A 24,820-nucleotide genomic window follows, 5' to 3' on the forward strand; every position below is an offset into this window, starting at 1 on the left:
CTGGAGCAGAATGTCCGACGAAAACCATCGTTACTGAAAACTGCGACAGGGTTAGCTGTTGCCCAATGACAAGTGACCTCGCGATGGCTGCTGGAATGTTCTCGGTCCCACTCTGAGTTCTACGATTACCCTTGATGATGCAACAGCAGTGAACCATGTGTCAGTAGTTTTATTTTGATCTCCTCCCTATTATCTTGGTCGGTTTCAACACCTAGAGGCACTTGGATTTAGAAAAGGAATTTTGATCCTGGAGACCCTGATCTGGCTTCCATGTTCAAGTTCAGGGCTGGAAAAGCCGTGGGATGTAGTGTTCAAATGGCTCTCAGCACTATGTGACCTAACATCTGAGGTCATCAGTCCCCTATAACTTAGAACTACTTAAACCTAACCAACCTAAGGACATCACACACATCCATGCCCGAGGCAGGATTCGAAACTGCGACCGTAGCGGTCGCGCGGTTCAAGACTGAAGCGCCTATAACCGCTCGGCGGATGTAGTGTAGTCAGAAGATAGTCAGTGGCAAGCAGCAGGAAGTTTACTAGGTGAAGATCATCATCTCGAATACGTTTTTGGCTAGATCGTAGACTATGCTCGAGCATCTAGGGCATAGATTAACTACGTTACTGCAACGCCAGAATTGAGGTCTATTAGTGTGTATGAAATTGATCCCAATGATCAACTTATGACAAGATCTGGAACACTGGGATATTTAAAGGGAGCTAGCATACGAGTATAGTGCGAGATTGAGTTTGTAGCGACCGCATTTTTGGCTCTGAGCACTATGGGCCTTAACTTCTGAGGTCATCAGTCCCCTAGAACTTACAACTACTTAAAGCTAACTAACCTAAGGACATCACACACATCCATGCCCGAGGCAGGATTCGAACCTGCGACCGTAACGGTCGCGCGGTTCCAGACTGTAGCGCCTAGAACCGCTCGACCACTCCGGCTGGCGACCGCATTCTTCCTCCCTATTCTGCTACACTAATGTAGTAGGCTGGTAACTGTTGTGTCTAGCGCAAGATGTAGAGTTTCTTGCACCATTTCTTACAGGCTAACGGATATGCTTTCCTCACTTCTTTTGGTGTTTTTTCGCAGTTGTCTTTCTCCTGAATGCGTATTCTCACTCAGTAAATGGTACCGTAATACGTTGAGGGCCTGATCCACTTGCGACATACTGGTTCACTTCCGGCCTCGGCCTCTTCCTCTGGCAAGACTTGATTTTGCCTGTGGCAGTGGTAACGATCTTTAGTAAAAAATTCTAATTTACAACTACTTTCTATTTTCTGCTATAACAGTTAGATTTACAGGTCCACATGTGTTTGAGACGAGGATAATGGCCGTCCTGTTCTTCCGTCGAGAGTGATTGGGTGATGCAGAACCAGTGAATAAGAACACCAGACTATTTATGGTGGCTGAGCAATGGTCACTGTTTGTCGAGTGTTGTCACCCCCTTACGTGTCAGTTAATATTCTGAAACTGATAATGTAGCAATTTTAGGAAATCTTGTGATAATAAATTGCTGTCCACAGATTCTCGTTTGGAAGCATGACAGATGTCATAAAAAGTCCACAAATATTCTTCAGAACCTTCAAGAGACACACACTGATCCTACAACTTTAGTTCTTAGAACATGCATGGATAAAAAGAAAGTAGTAAATATTAGATATTGTCAATAGCCTTTAAGATTTCCTCTTTTCACGAACGTTAAGTAACCACACATGGGAAGGGCCAATGTATTTGGGGAGCATCACTTTTGCGCCAGTCATAACCAACAAAATATAGCTCTAGGAATACTGAATAACGTCAGAGCACAATATCTTTCCACGATGCCGGTATAGTCCGGTAACTTGCCGTCATGATATTTCTTAGTGCCAATAAAACCTAAGATAGTAAACGCGGGCTCTCTTAAGACATTTTTAGAAACTGAATGTACTGGCGCCCCACTTTTCAGCTAAACTAGTACACGCTGCAAGGAAGACTGCAAGAACAAGACTGGATTTTTGTGCTGTCAGGATGAAGAACGACAAGCAGCCAGACAGCTCGGCCGACGGCAGCTCCTTAACCTGGCGCTACACGCAGCGGTCGCTGCTGAGGACGAACATCCGCCTGCTGTGGGCGCTGGGCGTGTGGCCGCTGCCCGGCTCCTGGCGGTTCTCGCTGCTCAAGGTGTGGCTGGCAGCGCTGGCCGTCGGCAACGCCATCGAGAACGTGCTGGGCGTCTGGAAGAACTGGGGAGACCTCACCGAGGTTCAAGCCCTTCCCCCTCTATTTCATCACACGTATCGATATTAAATTATGTCCTTATCTGAGGACATAGTCTATGCTGTAGCTAAGGGTAACAGCGAGAGCAGCAGCAGTCTGGCACAGGCAACTGCACTCTCACTAAATTTGTGTTTGTAATGACCAAACCAAGGACATATGACAGTTGTAATTATTCTACAGTAAATATTATTGCACTTTAATTATAGCCAGAGCACGTTTTAAACATAAATCTGGCATATGTCATTTATATTGACAAAACCTTTTGACTGAGTAACAAGCAAAAAGATACAGAGAAATCAAACATTCTTTCACCGCTTTGGAAGATATGCTCAGTTTTGTATTTGCAGCATTATTTTTATACTAAACATTCCAGTAAGTTCAATGCCGTCTCACAGTAATCTATACTGCTTCCATTTGTCGCCCACATATTTTTATACACAAGACACTAAGCAGTGTATATCCATTCAGTAGTAATGAACCAAACTTTCATAAAGAAAAAAACACCGCCGATACATACATTTACCTATATTTAACCCACTATGTAAATATATGACACTGCTAATTTGGTAGTAATGCAATATTTCAACTGAACTTCAATTAAAGGGTACAAAAACAATGGCCACTGTTATCAAAATTACTGAAATATCTACATTTCATCATAAGAAATAAAATGATGGATTTTCATTTGAACTAATCACCAGATAATATCATTCTGGTGAAGAAGTGATTTTCTCAAATCTAGCTAATTAATATATTGGGCCAAACTGCAATCCGCTAGTCCTGTGCTTTCACAAAAATTAAGAAGCCACACCACTATTGGCTGCGATGATGTGCGGCAAACTGTCACCGACTTTGAAGGTCATTTGTTGCTGCGTGTCGCCTGAAGCTGGCAAGAGGTCGTCTTGCCGAAATATCGCGCCTTTTGGACGACGCTACCAGGCTGAATACCCGAGAAATTTTCAAATAATTTTGTTGCATTTGCACCTCACTCAGATACAGATGCATTTGGCGATAGCGTGGAAATCTATAGTGATATCAACTTCACAACTATTACGCACCTGTGGAGGTTACGTACTGACCCACTTAATATCGACTTCATCATGTCGACTATGGAGCAAAGGGCCCCACCATAGACGTCTCTCCAGTCCAAGCCACCCTACCTCCCCCTTTCTGGGCATACTGCCTACTTGTCGCATATTGTCTGTTTTTCCTGACGTTCATGCCTCCACTTTCATGTTGACCTATCTAACGTGAGCAAGGCACCATTTGCAACAACATCACGTTGACAGTCAGAAGAAGAAAAGGGTCCACAACAGATGTGCTAATATCTTTCAAAAAGAGTGACAGATGAATAAACAGAAATGTGGTTTCATCTAGTATGACATCAGAGGGAGGCAAAAGCGACATGACGTCAATTGTAAAAGCCACCATCTTGTCTGCATCTCGTAATTTTCAAGTGGAAGGCACGCCACGCGACCTATCATACAGATAGAGAATTACACTAGAAAAGCCATTGTGCCTTTCCGCTGAAATCAAATGTCGTATGGCGAGGGCATCACGTCGGGTAGGTCGGTCGCCTGCTGCAAGTTAAGCTTATCTTAATTCGTTCTCCAGTTACAGCTGAGTAATCTTATTGACATCTCATTGAAACATGATATCGTAACACAGGTCAAAGCATTGAAATTGTCCTTGTATCAGAAATGTGGAGTACGCATGTAATTACAAAAGGTTTCAAACAACATAACCCATACCGACCACCCATTAACTAAAGTGTGTTGGTGAAACTTGAGAAATCGAAAGTTGGATGATCGAAACGTCTACGAATGAAGCAACATCCACTAATAGTCTGGCATTATTTAGTGGGAGCCACATCTCTAAGGTAAATCAGTAATGAAAATTTTGACCACATTCACAAAATGCGAATACTGCATCTTACTCAGGCTAATCAAAACCGTCAGGTTTAGTTGCAGAATTGGCGAAACACAAGCGGGTCGAAAACAGTGCAAGGCTCCTGTCTTTAGTAATTAACGTGTTCTCTAGTTTATTTTGCAGCAATCGCAATATCGGATTCAAGTGTGGGACTTTAGATACATATCACGGTTTGTTACGCAAATGACCTGACCATGTACCTAATATAAATACGTGTGCCTTACACTTTGCTGACATTGAAGTTATTTAATTAAAGAACGAAAGATGTCACTTTCAATAAATAACGGTACAATTCCAATTACTTTTGGTTTACTTTCACTTTTGCACATAATACACTTCCCTAACAAAGGGGTACGCTCTTTCACATCTCATTCATCACTAATATTTGTTTCACGTTAACAATGAAGTAACCATTGCTGCGTTGCAATTCCACGTTAATTAAACAAGCAACCACTGATCACGGAAGCCTTTTCATTTACTTTGTGCAATTAGTATGTTTCTCCACGACAACGATTTTTAAACGCGACACCTTATCAAACGTAACTCTTTTAATTAATTCCGCGCGTATTTCCGCGAAATAGCTGAAATACTTTTCTCCGCCAAACCAGTGTAACATTTTTTAACTATTACTTTCACTTTATACTATATTCTGCACGTTATTCATCATCGGAGTGGCAGCGGGTGACCTTTCCCTACAAAAGCTCAACACAGACTCCCTCCCCACGCCAAAATGCAGTGTTGCCAACACGTGATTATTTTTTCCGTCAAGCCAATACCCAAAAATCCGTCATAATGAAATATCTCCATCTTTTCTTGCAAAACTGAAGAAAAAAATAAAACTGATTTTAAAACATTACCTTAATTACCTTGTTTACGCATCGAGAAAAGATTAAAACTCCGCCAAAATCCGTACAAATCTGATCTATCCATATTTTCTTGCAAATAAAGAGACAAAATTAAAATTTATATTAAACATTATGCGCATACCTAGTTCAAGAGACGGACAAACATTTAAAAATCCTCCGAACTCGGCCAAAACATAAAATATATATTATTATATAACTACATCACATTTTAGTGGGATAGTAACAAGCTAAGTTAAATACGTTCCATTAAATTTCGGGCGTGCAGTCGCACACAGTCAGCTTCTACTTCTAATATTTCGGCTGTATAGCGTCCAGTCGTCTTCAGAATGAACCGACAGACAGATGAATGGACAGTATACAGCCAATATATTAGAAGGAGAAGCCGACATTATGCTCAGCACGTCCAGAATTTAAGGTAGAAGTCATTGCGCCACGAAAACGTGAAGACGCACAAATTTAAAGATATTTACTCACCTATGTCGATTAAAATAATAACAGTTCATCCATATCGTCCGCTGCCTCTTCTTCATTTGACGTTCTGGATTGTGGGCCTCCTCGGTACGCAGCTATTGTGCCAATTTGCTTCAAAGCATGCTCTGATAAGACGTAATTATGACAACATTTGTTCACACGCCTAATTCCGGTCCTCACAGTGAGAATCGCGTTTAGCATATTGGTTTTAAGTCTATTCCTGAGGGAGGTTTTCACATTGTTGAGCATGCTAAATGCTCTTTCGACCTTAGTATTTGAGCAAGATAACACGAAAAGCATCACTGTAAAATCCGAGAGCTCCTGAAATGGATTTTGGGAACTAGCCTCTCTATATGATGTGATCTCTTGCCAAAGTTCTACTGTATTGTCGACATTTTTCCATTTAACAGTAGTTAATTTTGAGCACTGAAAGTTAATTTTTGTTATTTCTGTGTCAGGTAATTGAAATTCCTGAGCTAGTGGGATTATACTTTCTTTCACCACCCTAAAACATTGTTCTGGAACAATTAGGCACAGTTTTTGGAAAACTTTGGCATCATTCAACAGTCGCCTCTGGAGCTCCTCTGCTAAGCAAAGCAGAAAATTTTCGCACCTACTGCGAAAAACTGTTTCGCTTTCTGCGTTAATTTTGCTTTCTTTTATCATACTTACCAACGACACCTCTACTTCATGGCCAACATAAATATTAGGGGATTTTTATTTTCTAATGTATACAGTTAGCAAATCCCTTTCATAACCGAGCACAACAATCTGCCTCGTAAATCCCACAATAAGATGAACTAGGTCTTGCAGTAACTTTGAACAGTCTGCTGTTCTTGATTGGAATGATTTATTGATCAGTTGATCTTCTTCCAGATTTGATCTAAGAAGATAAAGCTTATTCACGACATCAGAGTACATGCTATATAATAATTCAGCCATGTAGCACATACTCTGATGTCTGGATATTTCAAAATGTGCCTGTAGTTCAAACCACTGACTTAAAATGCGATTAACAGCAACTTCGATCGATAGCCACCTTATGTGTGATTTATATATAATTTTAAGGCGTTCGACTTTATCATTTATTGCTTTAAACTCCCTATACATAGCCTGTCGAGAAGAATATTTAGAAAGCCAAGAGCAAGTTTCAGGAGTGAGATTAAAATTCAGGGCGGAAGCATATCAGTGATAAAATCTGCTGGTGATATTGCTATCCTAAGTTAAAGTGAAGAAGAATTACAGGATTTGCTGAATGGATTGGATGGTCTAATGAGTGCAGAACACGGTTTGAGAGTAGATAGAAGAAAGACGAAAGTTATGTGAAGTAGTAGAAATGAGAACAGCGACAAACTTAACATCAGGTTTGGTGGTCACGAAGCAGCTGAAGTTAGGGAGTTCTGCTACCTAGGCACAAAATAACCTGTGACGGACGAAGCAAGGAGAACATAAATAACGGACTACCACCGGCAGGAACGCCATTCCTGACCAAGACAAGTCTGCTAGTATCAAACACGTATCTTAATTTGTGGATGAAATTTCTGAGAATGAACGTTTGGAGCACAGCATTGTATGGTAGTGGAACATGGACTGTGGGAAAACTGGATCAGAAGAAAATCGACTCATTTGAGATCTGGTGCTACAGAATAATGTTGAAAGTTAGATGGACTCATAAGGCAAGAAATGAGGTGGTCCTCTGCAGAATCGGCGGAGAAAGGAATATGTTGAAACACTGACAAGCAGAAGGGATATGGTGATAATATTTAACTTCCATGGTATTAGAGGGAGGTGTAGAGGGCAATGTCTGTAGAGGAAGACAAGTACTGTAATAGATCCAACAAATAATTTACTTTGGATGCAAGTGCTAGTCTGAGGTAAAAAGGTTGGCACAAGGGAAGGATTCGTGACGAGTATCAAACCAGTCAAAGACTGACGACAGAAAAAAATTTACTAGATGGTCCAGAAACACTTTGGGGCTGTAAGGTGCACTGCAGGTGTCAACGGTTGTGCCGTTATTTCTTTGTAAGCTCTCCTTGCAAAGGAAAAATAGTTGTGTGTCAGATGTATTGGTAAGGTGCGTAAGTAGCGAGGTAGTGGGTTTAGGGTCTGAAGGATGCTAGGAGAGGTATCGTTCGATAGCGGCAAGACTATGGACATGAGGGATATTGGGGGTACGGGGAGGTGGCCTCAACGACGGTGATTAGGGATCCAGGAGATAAGGGACTGGCGATGGCAGAGAGTCGGTGACGGAAGGGACTACGTTTCGGGCAATTGGTTGGTGGAGTTGCTCAACAGGAGCGGGTATTCTTTCAGTGGGAGTGCAACAGCTGACTACAATAAGGGATCAGGACTGATGGATTTGATACAATACAGCCTTGCAACATTAATCCTCATAACATTACAATACCAGAACTAACAAAACCATCATGCCTGACAACGATAGACATACCCTCATATGGCGAGAGATAGGAAGACGTAATGAATCCAGTAATATTGTCGGGCGTGACTGTTTTGTTGTTCCATGTGTAACAGTGTGTGTAGGCAAATGTTGCTTGGACGTACTGACCTACAAATCTTTGAACATGATACACTCATCGGCCAACGTAATTGTGACACTGTACTCCATCCCCACATGTTACTTTTCTGGACTGAACTCGGCCCTGACAGACGGGGTGTCGTAAATACTTTTTACTTTTCTGTCAGTAAATTTCGGTTACAAGCAAATTTACGAACCATTTGACATATCGCAAAGGTAGATCCGATTAACATTCAAAAAGACGATGAAATTAATCGTCACTGAAACCGTATCAAGCTAATTTTCACCGGCAGTCAGGGGACTGTTGTCACGTCGGAGCGCAGCGGTTTTCCGACCACAATGTGGCGAACATTCTCAAAGCCTATTCATGGCGATGTTTTGAATTCCAGACCACGGGTTCTTCTTGTCGGAGGGTCGCCAGTCTGTCCATCCACTTTCTGCGAGTTGCCGCCACTCCAAGCAACCGAATTTCAGAACCGTGAGACCAGGCCTTGCAGGGCAGAAGAAAGCTTAACCGTCACTCTGGTTAGGTTGGCGGCGGGCTCCTCTTTCTCCTGCTGGACCATTCTGTTGCGATACTGTCGGTAACAATGACGGGAGAGGAAATGGAAATTTGTGGTGAGGTTTTATGGAACCAAACTGCTGAGGTCGCCGGTCATAAAGCTTACGCACTACTTAATCTAACTTAAACTAACTTACACTAAGGACAACGCACACTCCCATGCCCGAAGGACGACTCAAACCTCCGACGGGGGGAGTTTTGCCGACCATGGTAAGGCGCCTCAGACCGTGCGGCTACCCAGCGTGGTGACGTGAGAGGGCCTCTCGTCCTTAGCTGCTTCCAGTAGTTAGTTGGAGCAGTTCGTGGAATTTCGTAGCACAGAAACTACCACCATTTGTATGTGTATGTCATTGTCTACTGTTCCTATTAAACCATCTTAAATTGAACGCCATTCCGTAGGTACGAGAAAGCTAGCCATGGTTGCTCGATAGTACTATGTACTATGTACTGCCCCTGATTGGCCTTCATTTTACGCTGTGTCCGAGCAGTTCTAGGCGCTTCAGTCAGGAACCGCGCTGTTGCTCCGGTCGCAGGTTCGAATCCTGCCTCGGGTATGGCTATGTGATGTCCTAATGTTAGTTAGGTTTAAGTAGTTCTAAATCTAGGGGACTGATGACCTCAGATGTTAAGTCCCATAGTGCTTAGAGCAATTTGAACCATTTCGAGCTTCAGTTTATTCTTCCTAGTGAATAATAATAATCATTACAATGTATCTTCCAGGGCACACACTCTCTCTCATCGAAGGCTAGGGAGTTAACAGGACGCTTGCTTATGTTGCAAGTTGTTCCCTTTGTCTTGCCGTGCAGCAAGACGCTTTCTGTATCTGGTTAGCGCTATTTCTGTGTGTTAGTATGCGATGTATCAGTTGAAACTACTTCACATTTCCATGTGTGTGTTTTTGGTAATACCTGCAAGATTTCTAACGTATCTGTCCGACTTCTGTCCGCCCGGTAGCTGAATGGTCAGCATGACGTACTGATGTCCTAAGGGGCCCGGGTTCGATTCCCGGCTGGGTCGGGGAGTTTCTCCTTTCAGGACTGGATGTTGTGTTGTCCTCATCATCATTTCATCCCCATCCGGAGCGCAGGTCACTCAGTGTGGCGTCGAATGTAATAAGACCTGCACCAAGGCGGCCAGACCTGCCCCGTAAGGGGCCTCCCGGCCAGTGACTTCAAACGCTCATTTCCTTTTTTTGTCCGACTTCTGGTCTGTAGAATTCCCCTGTTGTCTCCCAACCCCCTTCACTTAATATTCAGAAAAACGCTGCTAGAAGAGATGAGGTCGGATGCTGCCCGTGGTCAAGACAGTAGAAGAACCGCAGTTAAGATTAAATGTCAGTGTTAATTGGGAATCGGAAGTCAAGCAGCGATTTTAATTTTTGTCTTTTAAAATACGGATGGTGGAAGTCTCAGCATCTTAAATTGTTATGGACGACGATGCGCGACCGCATCGAATAGCGCAAGTGGAGTAGCACCTGCAACGAAACGATATTCGGTGAAGGATCATGCCTGCCGTTCCCCCTTGCTAATTTCCACTGATCGTATATGAGTTGCTCTGGGGAGATGAATCTGAGCATGTCCACATGTCAACCGCAATGACGGACAGGACCGCCCCACCTTAACAATTACTTAAGGACCTTTCGGCTAGCTTAAGAGCACGTTGTAGAGCAAGCATTGCCGCGTCTGGGGACCACACACTCTATTAGGAATCATTTCTGCCATTTTTAATGTCCAGGGAACCGTCGTACATTTCGATGATTTCAGTGTAACTATTACCTTTCAATAAAAGTATTCTTTAAAGTGAACTAAGTGGTCTCGACCGCAAGGAACATTTACTTTTTGTGATTACCGGTTTCGATCCGCTGAGCAGTCGATGTTCGTAGAGTTCGTAACACCTTCTCCGATCACCACCAACGCCTACCAACGTGTTATGACATTTGAAGATGTCCCGGGTTCGATTCCCGGCGGGGTCAGGGATTTTCTCTGCCTCGTGATGACTGGGTGTTGTGTGATGTCCTTAGGTTAGTTAGGTTTAAGTAGTTCTAAGTTCTAGGGGACTGATGACCATAGCTGTTAAGTCCCATAGTGCTCAGAGCCATTTGAACCATTTGAACATTTGAAGATGGTCAGTAACTCACCTAAACCGGTAAACCCTAAAATAAATGTTTCTTGCGGTCGGGACTACTAACGTTAATTTTAAGCTACTAAGAAAAACTGCTGTGCTCCACGAGAAAGGTTATCAAAAATTACTCATTTTTGTTCTCCTCATTGCGAAATTCTTTCAGTTATCTTTCACGGCCTTGGGAGAGCAGTCATGACAAAACTACCATCTGGTGAGCAAGATGTATAAGACAGGCGAAATACCCTCAGACTTCAAGAAGAATATGATAATTCCAATCGCAAAGAAAGCAGATGTTGACAGATGTGAAAATTACCGAACTATCAGTTTAATAAGTCACAGCTGCAAAATACTAACGCGAATTCTTTACAGACGAATGGAAAAACAGGTAGGAGCCGACCTCGGGGAAGATCAGTTTGGATTCCGTAGAAATGTTGGAACACGTAAGGCAATACCGATCCTACGACTTATCTTAGAGTAAGGAAAGGCAAACTTCCGTTTCTATCATTTGTAGACTTAGAGAAAGCTTTTGACAATGTTGACTGGAATACTGTCTTTGAAATTATGAAGGTGGCAGGGGTAAAATACAGGGAGCGAAAGGCTATTTACAATTTGTACAGAAACCAGAAGGCAGTTAGAAGAGTCGACGGGGACGAAAGGGAACCAGCGGTTGGGAAGGGAGTGAGACACCGTTGCAGCCTACCCCCGATGTTATTCAATCTGTATATTGAGCAAGCGGTGAAGGAAACAAATGAAAAATTCGGAGTAGGTATTAAAATCCATGGAGAAGAAATAAAAACTTTGAGGTTCGCCGATGATATTGTAATTCTGTCAGAGACAGCAAAGGACTTGGGAGAGCAGTTGAACGGAATGGGCAGTGTCTTGACAGGAGGATATAAGATGAACATGAACAAAAGCAAAACTAGGAGAATGGAATGCAGTTGAATTAAGTCGGATGACGCTGAGGGAATTAGATTAGGAAATGAGACACTTAAAGTACTAAAGGAGTTTTGCTATTTGGAGAGTAAAATAACTGATGATGTTCGAAGTAGAGAGGATATAAAATGCAGACTGGCAAGGGCAAGGAAAGCGTTTCTGAAGAAGGGAAATTTGTTAACATCGAGTATAGATTTGAGTGTCAGGAAGTCGTTTCTGAAAGTATTTGTATGGAGTGTAGCCATGTATGAAAGTGAAACATGGACGATAAGTAGTTTGGACAAGAAGAGAATAGAAGCTTTCGAAATGTGGTGCTACAGAAGAATGCTGAAGTTTAGATGGGTAGATCACATAACTAATGAGGAGGTATTGAATAGAATTGGGGAGAAGAGGAGTTTGTGGCACAACTTGACAAAAAGAAGGGACCGGTTGGTAGGACATGTTCTGAGGCATCAAGGGATCACCAATTTAGCATTGGAGAGCAGCGTGGAGGGCTAAAAATCGTAGAGGGAGTTGAAGAGATGAATACACTAAGCAGATTCGGAAGGATGTAGGTTGCAGTAAGTACTGGGAGATGAAGAAGCTTGCACAGGATAGAGTAGCGTGGAGAGCTGCATCAAACCAGTCTCAGGACTAAAAAGACCACACAACAGCAACAACATATTTTGTACTGTACTTGTAACTGTTCTGTGTGTGTATATTCCTAGTTTCATTGAGCTACATTATTGGCAGTCATGAATCGTGTTAAAGTTACTTTCGTCCATAAATAGACGAATCATGACAATTGTATTATTACTGACGAGCAAAAAAATGAAACATTTTAAATGTAGCAACTGCATAACTTTTTGTGTTACAAGGTCACCTACTCGCTGCTGAACGCGTTCACGATAGGCGCCGGCGTGGCCAAGGCATGCCACCTGATGCTGCACGAGGAGCGCTACTGTCTGCTGGTGCGGCGCGTGGACCGGCTGGCGAACTCGCAGGGCGGCTACTGCGACGCCGACGCCGGCATGCTGGCGGTGGCGGTCGGCAGCCGCAGTACGGCGCGCCGAGTCACGCTGGCCGCCTTCGCCTACCTCACGGTGCTCTGCCTCATCTGGATGTTTATGCCGCTGGTGGCGCACCCCGGCGAGCGCCAGCTGCCGTTCAACCACATCCCCTGGGAGCCGCAGAGCATGCCGCTCTTCTACGAGCTCTCGTACGCCGTCCAGAGCGCGTCGTCCGTGATATACGTCTTCATCAGTTTCGCCTTCGACTGTTTCTTTGCTGTCGTAATGATACTCGTCACCGAGCAGCTTATGGTCTTGAACTTGCGCATCAAGCAGCTGTACGCTCCTACCACTGGAGATGGACCAATCCAGAAAGAAAAGCAGCTTCCAGACAAAACAATAACAGACAGGCATGAAGTAATGTACAAGCAACTCTGCCTTTGTATTGATACTCATGAAGATATTATCAGGTATGTATGAGCGTAGCTTCTACGTAGTATAATTAAAATTCTTTGTGTATGGGCTTGGCAAGGTGAACAATGTTCCCACTGTCTAGTCCCTTTAGGTAATACTTCTGCGCTGAAAGGTCGTGGTCGATATATGCTCTGTGTCCACTCTTCGTCTTTATGATGACATGAACTTTGCTGGGGACATTTCAATGACATTCCGATGACCGTAGATAAATGGCAGCCCTTTCTTCCAGAGAGCCAGAAACAGAGGAACATACACTACTGGCCATTAAAATTGCTACACCAGGAAGAAATGCAGATCATAAACGGGTATTCATTGGACAAATATATTATACTAGAACTGACATGTGATTACATTTTCACGCAATTTGGGTGCATAGGTCCTGAGAAATCAGTACCTAGAACAACCACCTCTGCCCGGAATAACGGCCTTAATACGCCTGGGCATTGAGTTAAACAGAGCTTGGATGGCGTGTACAGGTACAGCTGCCCAAGCAGCTTCAACACGATACCACAGTTCAGCAAGAGTAGTGACTGGCGTATTGTGACGAGCCAGTTGCTCGTCCACCATTGACCAGTCGTTTTCAATTGTTGAGAGATCTGGAGAATGTGCTGGCCAGGGCAGCAGTCGAACATTTTCTGTATCCAAAAAGGCCCGTACAGGACCTGCAACGTGCGGTCGTGCGTTATCCTGCTGAAATGTAAGGTTTCGCAGGGATCGAATGAAGGGTAGAGCCACGGGGCGTAACTCATCTGAAATGTAATGTCCACTGTTCAGAGTGCCGTCAATGCGAACAAGAAGTGACCGAGACGTGTAACCAATGGCATCCCATAACATCACGCCGGGTGATACGCCAGTATGGCGATGACGAATACACGCTTCCAATGTGGGTTCACCGCGATGTCGCCAAACACGGATGCGACTATCATGATGCTGTAAACAGACCTGGATTCATCCGATAAAAATGACGTTTTGCCATTCGTGCACCCAGGTTCTTCGTTAAGTAGACAATCGCAGGCGGTCCTGTCTGTGATGCAGCGTCAAGGGTAACCGCAGCCATGGTCTCCGAGCTGATAGTCCATGCTGTTGCAAACGTCGTCGAACTGTTCGTGCGCATGGTTGTTGTCTTGCAAACGTCCCCATCTGTTGACCCAGGGATCGAGACGTGGCTCTACAATCCGTTACAGCCATGCGGATAAGATGCCTGTCATCTCGACTGCTAGTAATACGAGGTCGTTGGGATCCAGCACGGCGTTCCGTATTAGCCTCCTGAACCCACCGATTCCATATTCTGCTATCAGTCATTCGATCTCGACCAACGCGAGCAGCAATGTCGCGATACGATAAACCGAAATCGCGATAGGCTAGAATCCGACCTTTATCAAAGTCGGAAACCTGATGGTACACATTTCTCCTCCTTACACGAGGCATCACAACAACGTTTCACCAGGCAACGCCGGTCAACTCCTATTTGTGTATGAGAAATCGGTTGGAAACTTTCCTCATGTCAGCACGTAGTAGCTGTCGCCACCGGCGCCAACCTTGTGTGAATGCTCTGAAAAGCTAATCATTTGCATATCACAGCACCTTCTTCTTGTCGGTTAAATTTCGCGTCTGTAACACGGCATCTTCTTGGTGCAGCAATTTTTAAGGCCAGTAGTGTAATATTGGAAGCCGCTGGGGTCTGAGCCAAAGCCGATTTCTAAGTCATCCCAAACGCGTTCCATTGGGTTTAGGTCTCGACTGTGAGCAGGCCAGGCTATTGCAGGAACGCTATTGTCACAGACCAGCGGCTCACAGACGCTGCTTTTTGACATATTGCTTTGATATGCTGATGCAAACGATCATCGTCTTCGAACTTTTCCTCTCTCGTACGCAGTACACACTCCTGCGAAAAGTATTCATATTCTTCCGCGTTTAACGCTGATTGCAGCGAAATATGTGATCACAGCCAAACTACGAAAAACATTCACACACTGAACACTACCTCATCTGTACTTCACTGTTGGCATTACAAATGATGACAGGGAACTTTCTTCAGGTAACTTGCCGAGCCCAAAACTTTCACTGCAACAAATCACTCGTTTCCAATTATCCACTGTCCAGTGCCGTCACGTTTTACGCCATCTGACTACAGAAATGTGTGGCTTATGAGGAGTCCCTCGACCATTTTGCTCAGTGATGGCTCGTCAGTATACATTTGAGTATACATTCTGGACGTTCACAAATTTTTAAATTCACATAAATCTGAAAGTCTGAAATTAATAGCATCTGCTGTATAAGAACTATGCTTATCAACAAATTTATACAACCACAGCCACTGCCAATAATAATAACAACATTAATAATAATAATAAAGTAAAACTTATCTGACAAAAGAAGAATTGTATTTGTGGAATTTTGTTGTTTTGTATATAATTAAGTACAGTTTAGGGCAATAACGAAATAATATGTAAGCTTTCGCAACTCACCATTTCGCATTTTCTTGTAGGTGGGAGTTTTTGTCCTTTTCCATTTCTTCGGACAAGCATACAAGATCCATAAGAGATGTGTTAGTCCACGAATATGCTTCCAGGCTGTAAATCAGATATTCTTAGGCTGCATCCACACAACAACTTGTGCTAACTGTACACTTCCTTGTTAAATGTTCGCTTGTAGTCACGCTTATTTGATTTCGTCACTCTGTCAGTCAAAGGATCTGCTCTCGGAGACCCTAGTCTCTTTGCAGCTAACTTCTCCGATAATTTACTTTTCTCTTCCTGGAATGAGATTTTCACTCTGCAACGTAATGTGCTTTGATATGGAACTTCCTGGCAGATGAAATCTGTGTGCCGAGACTCGAACTCGGAACCTTTGCCTTTCGAGCGCAAGTGCTCTACCGACTGAGCAACCCTAGCGCTACTCGCGACGCGTCCTCACAGCTTCACTTTCCTGTTAGCGTCTAAAATAGATATGGCATTGTTCATGTCTACATTGCACACGAAAGGCAGTTCCCGCCCAGTAAATAACCAACTCCAAATACAAAGTGCCGTATGTCGAAATGATTAAACGCAAGTAGTAGTGTCTACCAACATGGTCAGTTGATTAGAATGCAAATGAAGCGCTGAGATCCATACGGGCCTGAAGCACACCGCCTTCGGTCCCACATTTCAGTCAACACCGGAGAGTGTTTCGTATCGAGCAACTTAACCTCTTACCCGTGTTTACATTCCGCGCTGACCAGTTGCAGCTGTAGCGGCGCATCGAAAGCTAAGTACTAATTAATTGTTTGTGTATAGTAGTTTATTTAGGAACTTTAGTAGTCTTCAACCGGTGTTCTTGGTGTTTTCCGGTGAAATAACTCCAGAAGAAATTTTTGCGAACTGCTTTCAGTTTCGTTACTGTCATTAGACGTCTGATTTTCTTTCTGTGTTAGTATTTTGTTATATTCTCATTTGTTGTTGATTAATACTGTCAATAATAATAGTTACTTCCCTTGTAGAGCAAGTTTGTGATTATTGTAGTCAGTTTTTAACATCTTCTTATTGTAGTAGCGGAACTTAGATAAAGTTGTTTTCTTGTTTCAATAATTGTAAAATTTTACCATGAGTGAGAAGTGTGGGCTTTGCCGTAGGTTCGTGAGTAGTGGATTGCGGTGTGAGACTTGTTCGAAGTATTTTCACTGGGGGGAATGCAGTGGGGAAGCCAGTGGGCATTCTGGTGAGATCCTCTCCTGGAGCTGCAGGTTATGTAGCAAGAGTAAGTTGATAGAGGAGCAGGAGCGTAAGATCTGTGCCCTTCAGGTGCAGTTGAAAAACGCACAGGAGGAGCCAGATAGGATGAGGAGGGAGAAGGGGGTTGGGAAATGGGATCTGGCTGTTGGCAAGAGATCTGCTAGGAGAAGGAGATTTTCAGATAGTTTTACTATTGGTGTTTGTAATAGATATGACCAACTGTCAGAGTCTAGTGGAGAGGAATCTCTAGTAGCTGTAAATGTAGGAAGTATGCAGCAGACTTCAGCAGTTACGGTGGCTAGGACAGTTGCAAAGTCTAAGAGAAAGAAGAAGGTTCTGCTGTTAGGTAGTTCTCATGGTAGAGGTGTAGGCCAGCAGTTGCAGGAAGTTTTGGGGAGTGAGTACCAGGTCACCAGCATTGTGAAGCCTAATGCAGGATTGGCTCAGGTGACTTTTAACATAGGGGGGTTATGTAGGGATTTTACTAAAGAGGATCAGGTAGTGATTGTGGGTGGGGCTGGTAATAGTATTGATAGGGATGGGGAGTATGACATAGATGGTGACCTGGAAAAGATAGCCACTCAGACTGGCAACACGAATGTGCATTTCGTGGAACTGTTTCTGCGTCACGATCGGCCTCATCTTAATACAGCCGTCAGGCGTAATAACATGAGACTTGGGGGTGCGCTGATGACAGAAGACATGAGTCTCATTTCAGTGGTGTCGGTGGAGTCTATCAGCAGGACGAGTTTCACTAGACATGGCCTGCACCTCAACAGGTATGGGAAGGGGAGGTTGGCAAAACTTATAGGTGACAGCATAGGTGGGGGTGGTGGGATCACTCATGGGAAAATTCCGGTAGTTGTGGGTGTTGGAGCTGTACCTTTTTTAGATTGAAGTCAGCTGATAGGTATTCCTGGTTAAGGGAAGTCTCTCTATCAAAGAAACCACTTTCTACAAAGTTTGGGTATCCGATTAATGAGGGAATTAGTATAATTCATCAAAATATACAAGGTATTAGAGATAAAGTTAGTGAACTGCTTATAGATGTTGACTCTGAAATTATTGGTATATCTGGACACTTCTTAAATAAGGAGATAATTCAGAGGCTTCCTTTACCAGGATACAGGTTGGCTGGCAGCTTTTCTAGGAGCTCTTTGCGGTGTGGGGGAGTAGCCATGTATGTGAAAAACGGTATCCCATTTGAGTCAATTGATGTTTCAAAGTACTGCACTGAAAAGGTGTTTGAATGTTGTGCAGGTGTGGTTAAATTTAGTGGAGCAAAACTTCTTACTGTTGTTATTTATAGATCCCCAGACTCCGATTTCACAACATTTTTGTTACAGCTAGAGGAGGTTCTTGGTTCACTTTATAGGAAATACAAAAAGTTAGTTATATGTGGTGACTTCAATATTAATTGTATAAGTGATTGTGCAAGGAAAAGGATGCTGGTAGACCTCCTTAATTCATATAATCTTATGCAAACCGTATTCTTTCCAACGAGAGTGCAAGGGAACAGTAGAACAACCATAGACAATATTTTTGTTCATTCTTCATTATTGGAAGGGCATTCTGTTAGCAAAAACGTGAATGGCCTTTCAGATCATGATGCACAAATTTTAAGTCTAAAAGATTTTTGTGCTGCAACACATGTTAAATATAGTTACCAACTTTTTAGGAAAGCTGATCCAGTTACTGTACAGACTTTTGTAAACCTTATCAAGGATCAAGAGTGGCAAGATGTTTATAGTGCTGATACAGTAGACAATACATGTAATGCTTTCCTCAAGACTTTTCTCGTGCTCTTTGAAAGTTGCTTTCCGTTAGAACGTTCAAAACAGGGTACTAGCACAAACAGGCAGCCTGGGTGGCTGACTAAAGGGATAAGAATATCTTGTAGAACAAAGTGGCAATTATATCAAAACGTTAGAAACAGTCAAAATCTAAATGCAGCAGCCCATTACAAACAGTATTGTAAGGTGCTTAAAAAAGTTATTAGGAAGGCAAAAAGTATGTGGTATGCAGATAGAATAGCTAAGTCTCAGGATAAAATTAAAACCATATGGTCAGTCGTAAAGGAAGTGGCTGGTCTGCAGAGACGGGTCGAGAATATAGAATCAGTGCATAGTGCGGATGTCCGTGTTACTGATATGTCGCATATATGTACAGTACTTAATAATCACTTTCTGAATATAGCAGGTGAACTAAATAGAAACCTAGTCCCAACAGGGAATCATATGACGCTCTTAGAAAAAAGTGTTCCGAGACTGTTACCTGAAATGCTCCTCCATGATACTGACAAGAGGGAGATTGAGTTAATAATTAAATCACTAAAGGCCAAGAACTCTCATGGATATGACGGGGTATCTAGCAGAATACTGAAGTATTGTTCCACGTATGTTAGCTCAGTACTTAGCCATATCTGTAACTTTTCCTTTAGGAGTGGTCGGTTTCCTGACCGATTAAAGTACTCGGTAGTGAAGCCACTTTATAAAAAGGGAGACAGGGATAATGTTGACAATTATAGACCTATTTCTATGCCATCGGTGTTTGCTAAAGTTATCGAGAGGGTTGTATATACAAGGTTACTGCAGCATCTAAATTCACATAATTTGCTGTCAAATGTACAGTTTGGTTTTAGAAATGGCTTAACAACTGAAAATGCTATAGTCTCTTTTCTCTGTGAGGTTTTGGACGGATTAAATAAAAGGTTGCGAACGTTAGGTGTTTTCTTTGATTTAACGAAGGCTTTTGACTGTGTTGACCACAAAATATTACTGCAGAAGTTGGAACATTATGGAGTTAGGGGAGTAGCTTACAATTGGTTCGCCTCCTACTTTAAGAACAGAAAGCAGAAGGTAATCCTGCGCAATATTGAGAGTGGTAATGATGTTCAGTCCCAATGGGGCACTGTTAAATGGGGCGTTCCCCAAGGGTCGGTGCTGGGGCCACTGCTGTTTCTTATTTATATAAATGATGTGCCTTCTAGTATTACAGGTGATTCCAAAATATTTCTGTTTGCTGATGACACCACCTTGGTAGTGAAGGATCTTGTGTGTAATATTGAAGCATTATCAAATAATGTAGTTCATGATATAAGTTCGTGGCTTGTGGAAAATAATTTGATGCTAAATCACAGTAAGACTCAGTTTTTACAGTTTCTAACTCACAATTCAACAAGAACTGACATTTTAATCAGACAGAATGGGCATGTTATAAGCGAGACAGAACAGTTCAAGTTCCTAGGCGTACGGATAGATAGTAAGCTGTTGTGGAAAGCCCATGTTCAGGATCTTGTTCAGAAACTAAATGCCGCTTTATTTACCATTAGAACAGTATCTGAAATAAGTGACATTTCAACACGGAAAGTAGTATACTTCGCATATTTTCATACGCCTATGTCATATGGTATTATTTTTTGGGGTAATTCTTCTGATTCAAAAAGGGTATTTTTGGCTCAAAAACGGGCTGTTCGAGCTATGTATGGTGTAAGTTCGAAAACCTCTTGTCGACCCCTATTCAATAGTCTGGGAATTTTGACATTGCCCTCACAGTATGTATTTTCTTTAATGTCGTTTGTTGTTAGCAATATTAGCTTATTCCCAAGAGTTAGCAGCTTTCACTCAGTTGATACTAGGCAGAAATCAAATCTGCATGTGGAATGCTCTTCCTTGACTCTTGTGAAGAAAGGAGTACAGTATTCTGCTGCATTCATTTTCAATAAGCTACCACAAGAACTCAAAAATCTTAGCAGTAGCCCAAACTCTTTTAAGTCTAAACTGAAGAGTTTCCTCATGGCTCACTCCTTCTATTCCGTCGAGGAGCTCCTGGAAGAGCTAAAAAATTAAGCAAATTCCAGTGTTACATTCTCGATTTTCTTTATTTAAACTAACGACTTGTCGCCTGAATATGTTTCTTATATTTCATTTTATCTGTTTCTATAATCGTGTTATAATTTCATGTATTGACTCGTTCCATGACCATGGAGACTTCTCCTAAATGTGGTCCCACGGAACAATAAATAAATAAATAAAATAAAAATAAACCAGTGATACAGCTTTTCGTGAATTTTCATATACGCAGTGTGGATCTACAGCACAGATAAATCTGACTCACCATAAGATCAACAGGTTTAAGAAGCATCAATAAATCGACAGTGATGTGATCTATGCCCCTATGTTCTCGCAAGGGAAACTCCCCATCGCACCCCCCTCAGATTTAGTGGTAAGATGGCCCAGTGCTTAGCCCGTCAAAAACTGAACACAGATCAAGCATGAGAACAGGGAGAAAGTGTTCCGGCGTAACGACAAGCGCCGCTACGACGTTGAAGCACGTAAGAGCAGAGAGGGATGTGAGACGACGTCAGCCAATAGTACGCTGACTAGGACGATACCAAGACAGCCGGCCGAAGTGGCCGAGTGGTTCTAGGCACTTCAGTCTGGTACCGCGCGACCGCTACGATCGCAGGTTCGAATCCTGCCTCGGGCATGGATGTGTGTGATGTCCTTAGGTTAGTTAGGTTTAAGTAGTTCTAAGTTCTCGGGGACTGATACCTCAGAAGTTAAGTCCCATAGTGCTCAGAGCCATTTGAACCATTTGATACCAAGACAGGAGCGGCATCCAGGCCAAGAGAATATAAGCTCCGCTCAGCCTAGCTGAGGGGACCGAAAGAACAGCCGTCATACAAACGCGGCAGCAGTGACTTATGAACTGTATAGTTTTGCTTGAATTGAAATTGTATATGGTTCAAATGGTTCAAATGGCTCTGAGCACTATGGGACTCAACTGCTGAGGTCATTAGTCCCCTAGAACTTAGAACTAGTTAAACCTAACTAACCTAAGGACATCACAAACATCCATGCCCGTGGCAGGATTCGAACCTGCGACCGTAGCGGTCTTGCGGTTCCAGACTGCAGCGCCTTTAACCGCACGGCCACTTCGGCCGGCTGAAATTGTATATGCCGGAGGACATTATTTGTTGTCACCATTTGCTTGCGACACACGTTTGTGAATACGCAACGTTAAGTCTTGTCAATTTAACTTACTGTAATAATCTCCATTAATATGATTTGCTTGAATTGTTGTCTAGCGATCCGAGAAAACAGCTTCCTAGGCATCGTATGTTAGACGAGTGGGGAGGATACTACAGAAGGTGTACTGAAAAAAAATGGAAACAGTGAACTGTCGAAGCTCAACAAGTGCCATATTATGCGCACATTCAAAGGCGCAGCGGCATGGTTAAGTGTTCACGTAGTTGTACTTTGCAGCGCACGAGCCAAGTTGAAAAGTCGCTCGTGTCATGAGTTTTTTTTTTTTTTCCGCAACATTATGAGCAGTCCGTCCAGTCATTGAAATATTTGTTCTCTTTCTGCAGTCTTGGCAGTTGTCATGCTATACACTGGTTATAATACATGAGTCATAAGGTAAGAATACCTTACCGTCGCCAGTAAACGTGATGAATGGTGAGAGCAGGCGAGATACCATATAGACCTCTCACAGAAATGAAAACAACAAATAAACGGGTGTGAACTATGTTACAAGAAAGAAATTCAAGAGTCAAAACTTCCAAAATGGAACACCACTTCAGAAATGTAAAAAATGTGTGCTGACAGAGCACAGACAAGCTGTGTGGTTCTGAAACTGTTGCGTTATTTTTTTGCAGCTTATGTGACAAATAATTACGTTTTCATAATTTTCTTGGGAATGATCACCTTCCCATTCATTTGAACATCTAAATCGTGTAAGGAGGTGTATCTCTCTCACTTACCAGATGTACAAATTATGTGCATGGGCAAGAGATTCCTATCGTATGACACACCAGACGTTTTTCCCGATGTAAGATTCGGTTGACTTGACGCCTTGCCATCAACCGTTTGCTATTATCATTCGAAAGCTACTTCCTTTCGGTTGATAATTGAGTAGTTGTGCAGAATGAAGTCATTATAGGTCCCTTCCTTACGCCTCGCTTTTGCAAACGGAACGGACGTCACACCTCATTTTGTTCATTACTGGCCGTTGTGTTTGCTCGGAGCGCACGTCCCATGTCGCTTGTTCAAGTTAGTCGTTAATCCATTTACTCAGTTTTTTATTACAGAGGGTAGCTATCCCTTTGACCGAACACGCTGAGCCACTGGGCCGACAGTTGTTGTTCATTACATTTTTCGGGGCAGACGTCCCATGGTACCTGTTCAAGTTCATCGTTGATCCGTTCACTCAGTTATTTTATTACAGACGGAAGCCTACCCTCTGACCGAACACGCTGAGCTACCGTGCCCGCACACAGCTTCTTCCTGTTTTCGTGCTTGATCTGTGCCAGTTTTTGACGGGCTGTTGTACACTGGGCCCTCTTACCACAAGATCGGAGGGGGGTGCGATGGGGTATTTCCCTTGTCATTGCCTGTATGAAAATATTCGTAACTTAATGTACTACAATTCAATCAGAAACCCACAAAACAGGTTTACCGTCAGTACGACTTCTACAAGTACTGAGGTCCGATCTAATTTTACTACCATATGTAGCGAGTGAACTAGCATATCCGAGGAGTGTGCTATCATCTAGCAGACATTATCCTGAGCGAATGTGGATAAAAGTCTGCCGCAGTGCGGTACCACATGGTGACACTGACGTAAACTTTTAGTTGTGTGGCACGGGATAAGTGTGCGCATCATGAGTCGTGCACGTTGAAAATCAATTCCGTATATATTTGGCCCGTAAGACAATTATGTCACGAGATGTGCGCATGTGCAAAAGCTCCTTAAAACGCGCACAACTGAAGATGTGCTCACGACCCTGTTGTCAAGTTTCACTGAGTCCAGAGGAGCAGTAGCGCGGTAGATTTAAGTGCTCTATCTTTCAGATTGCAGCATCTGCCTTATGTGCAACATCATCCAAAGAAAAATAACCAATAAATCCGCTAGCTGTCGAAAGTTGGGGTGTTCACGCCCACTTGTGCTCTTACACAGCAGCCGCCACTGATTGTGCCCCTTTGTAATTTTCTATGCACAGTCAGTGTGCTAGCTGGACTGCTAGTGGTACTTTGGAACCCACTAGTGCATATTTTTAATTGATTTCATGCTGATTTTACAACCACTCTACTCAATTCTCAACGGTTCCCGTCTACGATTGTATCAAGTCTGCCTTCATCTACATCTACGTCTACATCTACATCTACATGATTACTCTGCAATTCACATTTAAGTGCTTGGCAGAGGGTTCATCGAACCACACTCATACTATCTCTCTACCATTCCACTCCCGAACAGCGTGCGGGAAAAACGAACACCTAAACCTTTCTGTTCGAGCTCTGATTTCTCTTATTTTATTTTCATGATCAATCCTACCTATGTAGGTTGGGCTCAACAAAATATTTTCGCATTCGGAAGAGAAAGTTGGTGACTGAAATTCCGTAAATAGATCTCGCCGCGACGGAAAACGTCTTTGCTTTAATGACTTCCCTCCCAACTCACGCATCATATCTGCCACGCTCACTCCCCTATTACGTGAGAATACAAAACGAGCTGCCCTTTTTTGCACCCTTTCGATGTCCTCCGTCAATCCCACCTGGTAAGGATCCCACACCGCGCAGCAATATTCTAACAGAGGACGAACGAGTGTAGTGTACGCTGTCTCTTTAGTGGACTTCTTGCATCTTCTAAGTGTCCTGCCAATGAAACGCAACCTTTGGCTCTCCTTGCCCACAATATTATCTATGTGGTCTTTCCAACTGAAGTTGTTCGTAATTTTAACACCCAGGTACTTAGTTGAATTGACAGCCTTGAGAATTGTACTATTTATCGACTAATCGAATTCCAACGGATTTCTTTTGGAACTCATGTGGATCACCTCGCACTTTTCGTTATTTAGTGTCAACTGCCACCTGCCACACCATGCAGCAATCTTTTCTAAATCGTTTTGCAACTGATACTGGGCTTCGGATGACCTTACTACACGGTAAATCACAGC

General features: G+C 43.0%; 1 protein-coding gene across 1 annotated transcript in view; it reads left to right on the forward strand.

The window, feature by feature from the left end:
• The first annotated feature begins 2,017 nt into the window (after window positions 1-2,017).
• Window positions 2,018-24,820, forward strand: part of LOC124775650 (odorant receptor 43a-like) — a 41,569-nt gene continuing 18,766 nt past the window's right edge. Inside the window, exons 1-2 of the mRNA XM_047250477.1 lie at window positions 2,018-2,251; window positions 12,542-13,143. Of these exons, the coding sequence (XP_047106433.1) occupies window positions 2,018-2,251; window positions 12,542-13,143 (836 nt within the window). The remainder of the gene's footprint in view (window positions 2,252-12,541; window positions 13,144-24,820) is intronic.

The sequence above is a fragment of the Schistocerca piceifrons genome, chromosome 2 (genome assembly GCF_021461385.2).
Source record: "Schistocerca piceifrons isolate TAMUIC-IGC-003096 chromosome 2, iqSchPice1.1, whole genome shotgun sequence".
In the NCBI taxonomy this organism is placed as follows: Eukaryota; Metazoa; Arthropoda; class Insecta; order Orthoptera; family Acrididae; genus Schistocerca; species Schistocerca piceifrons.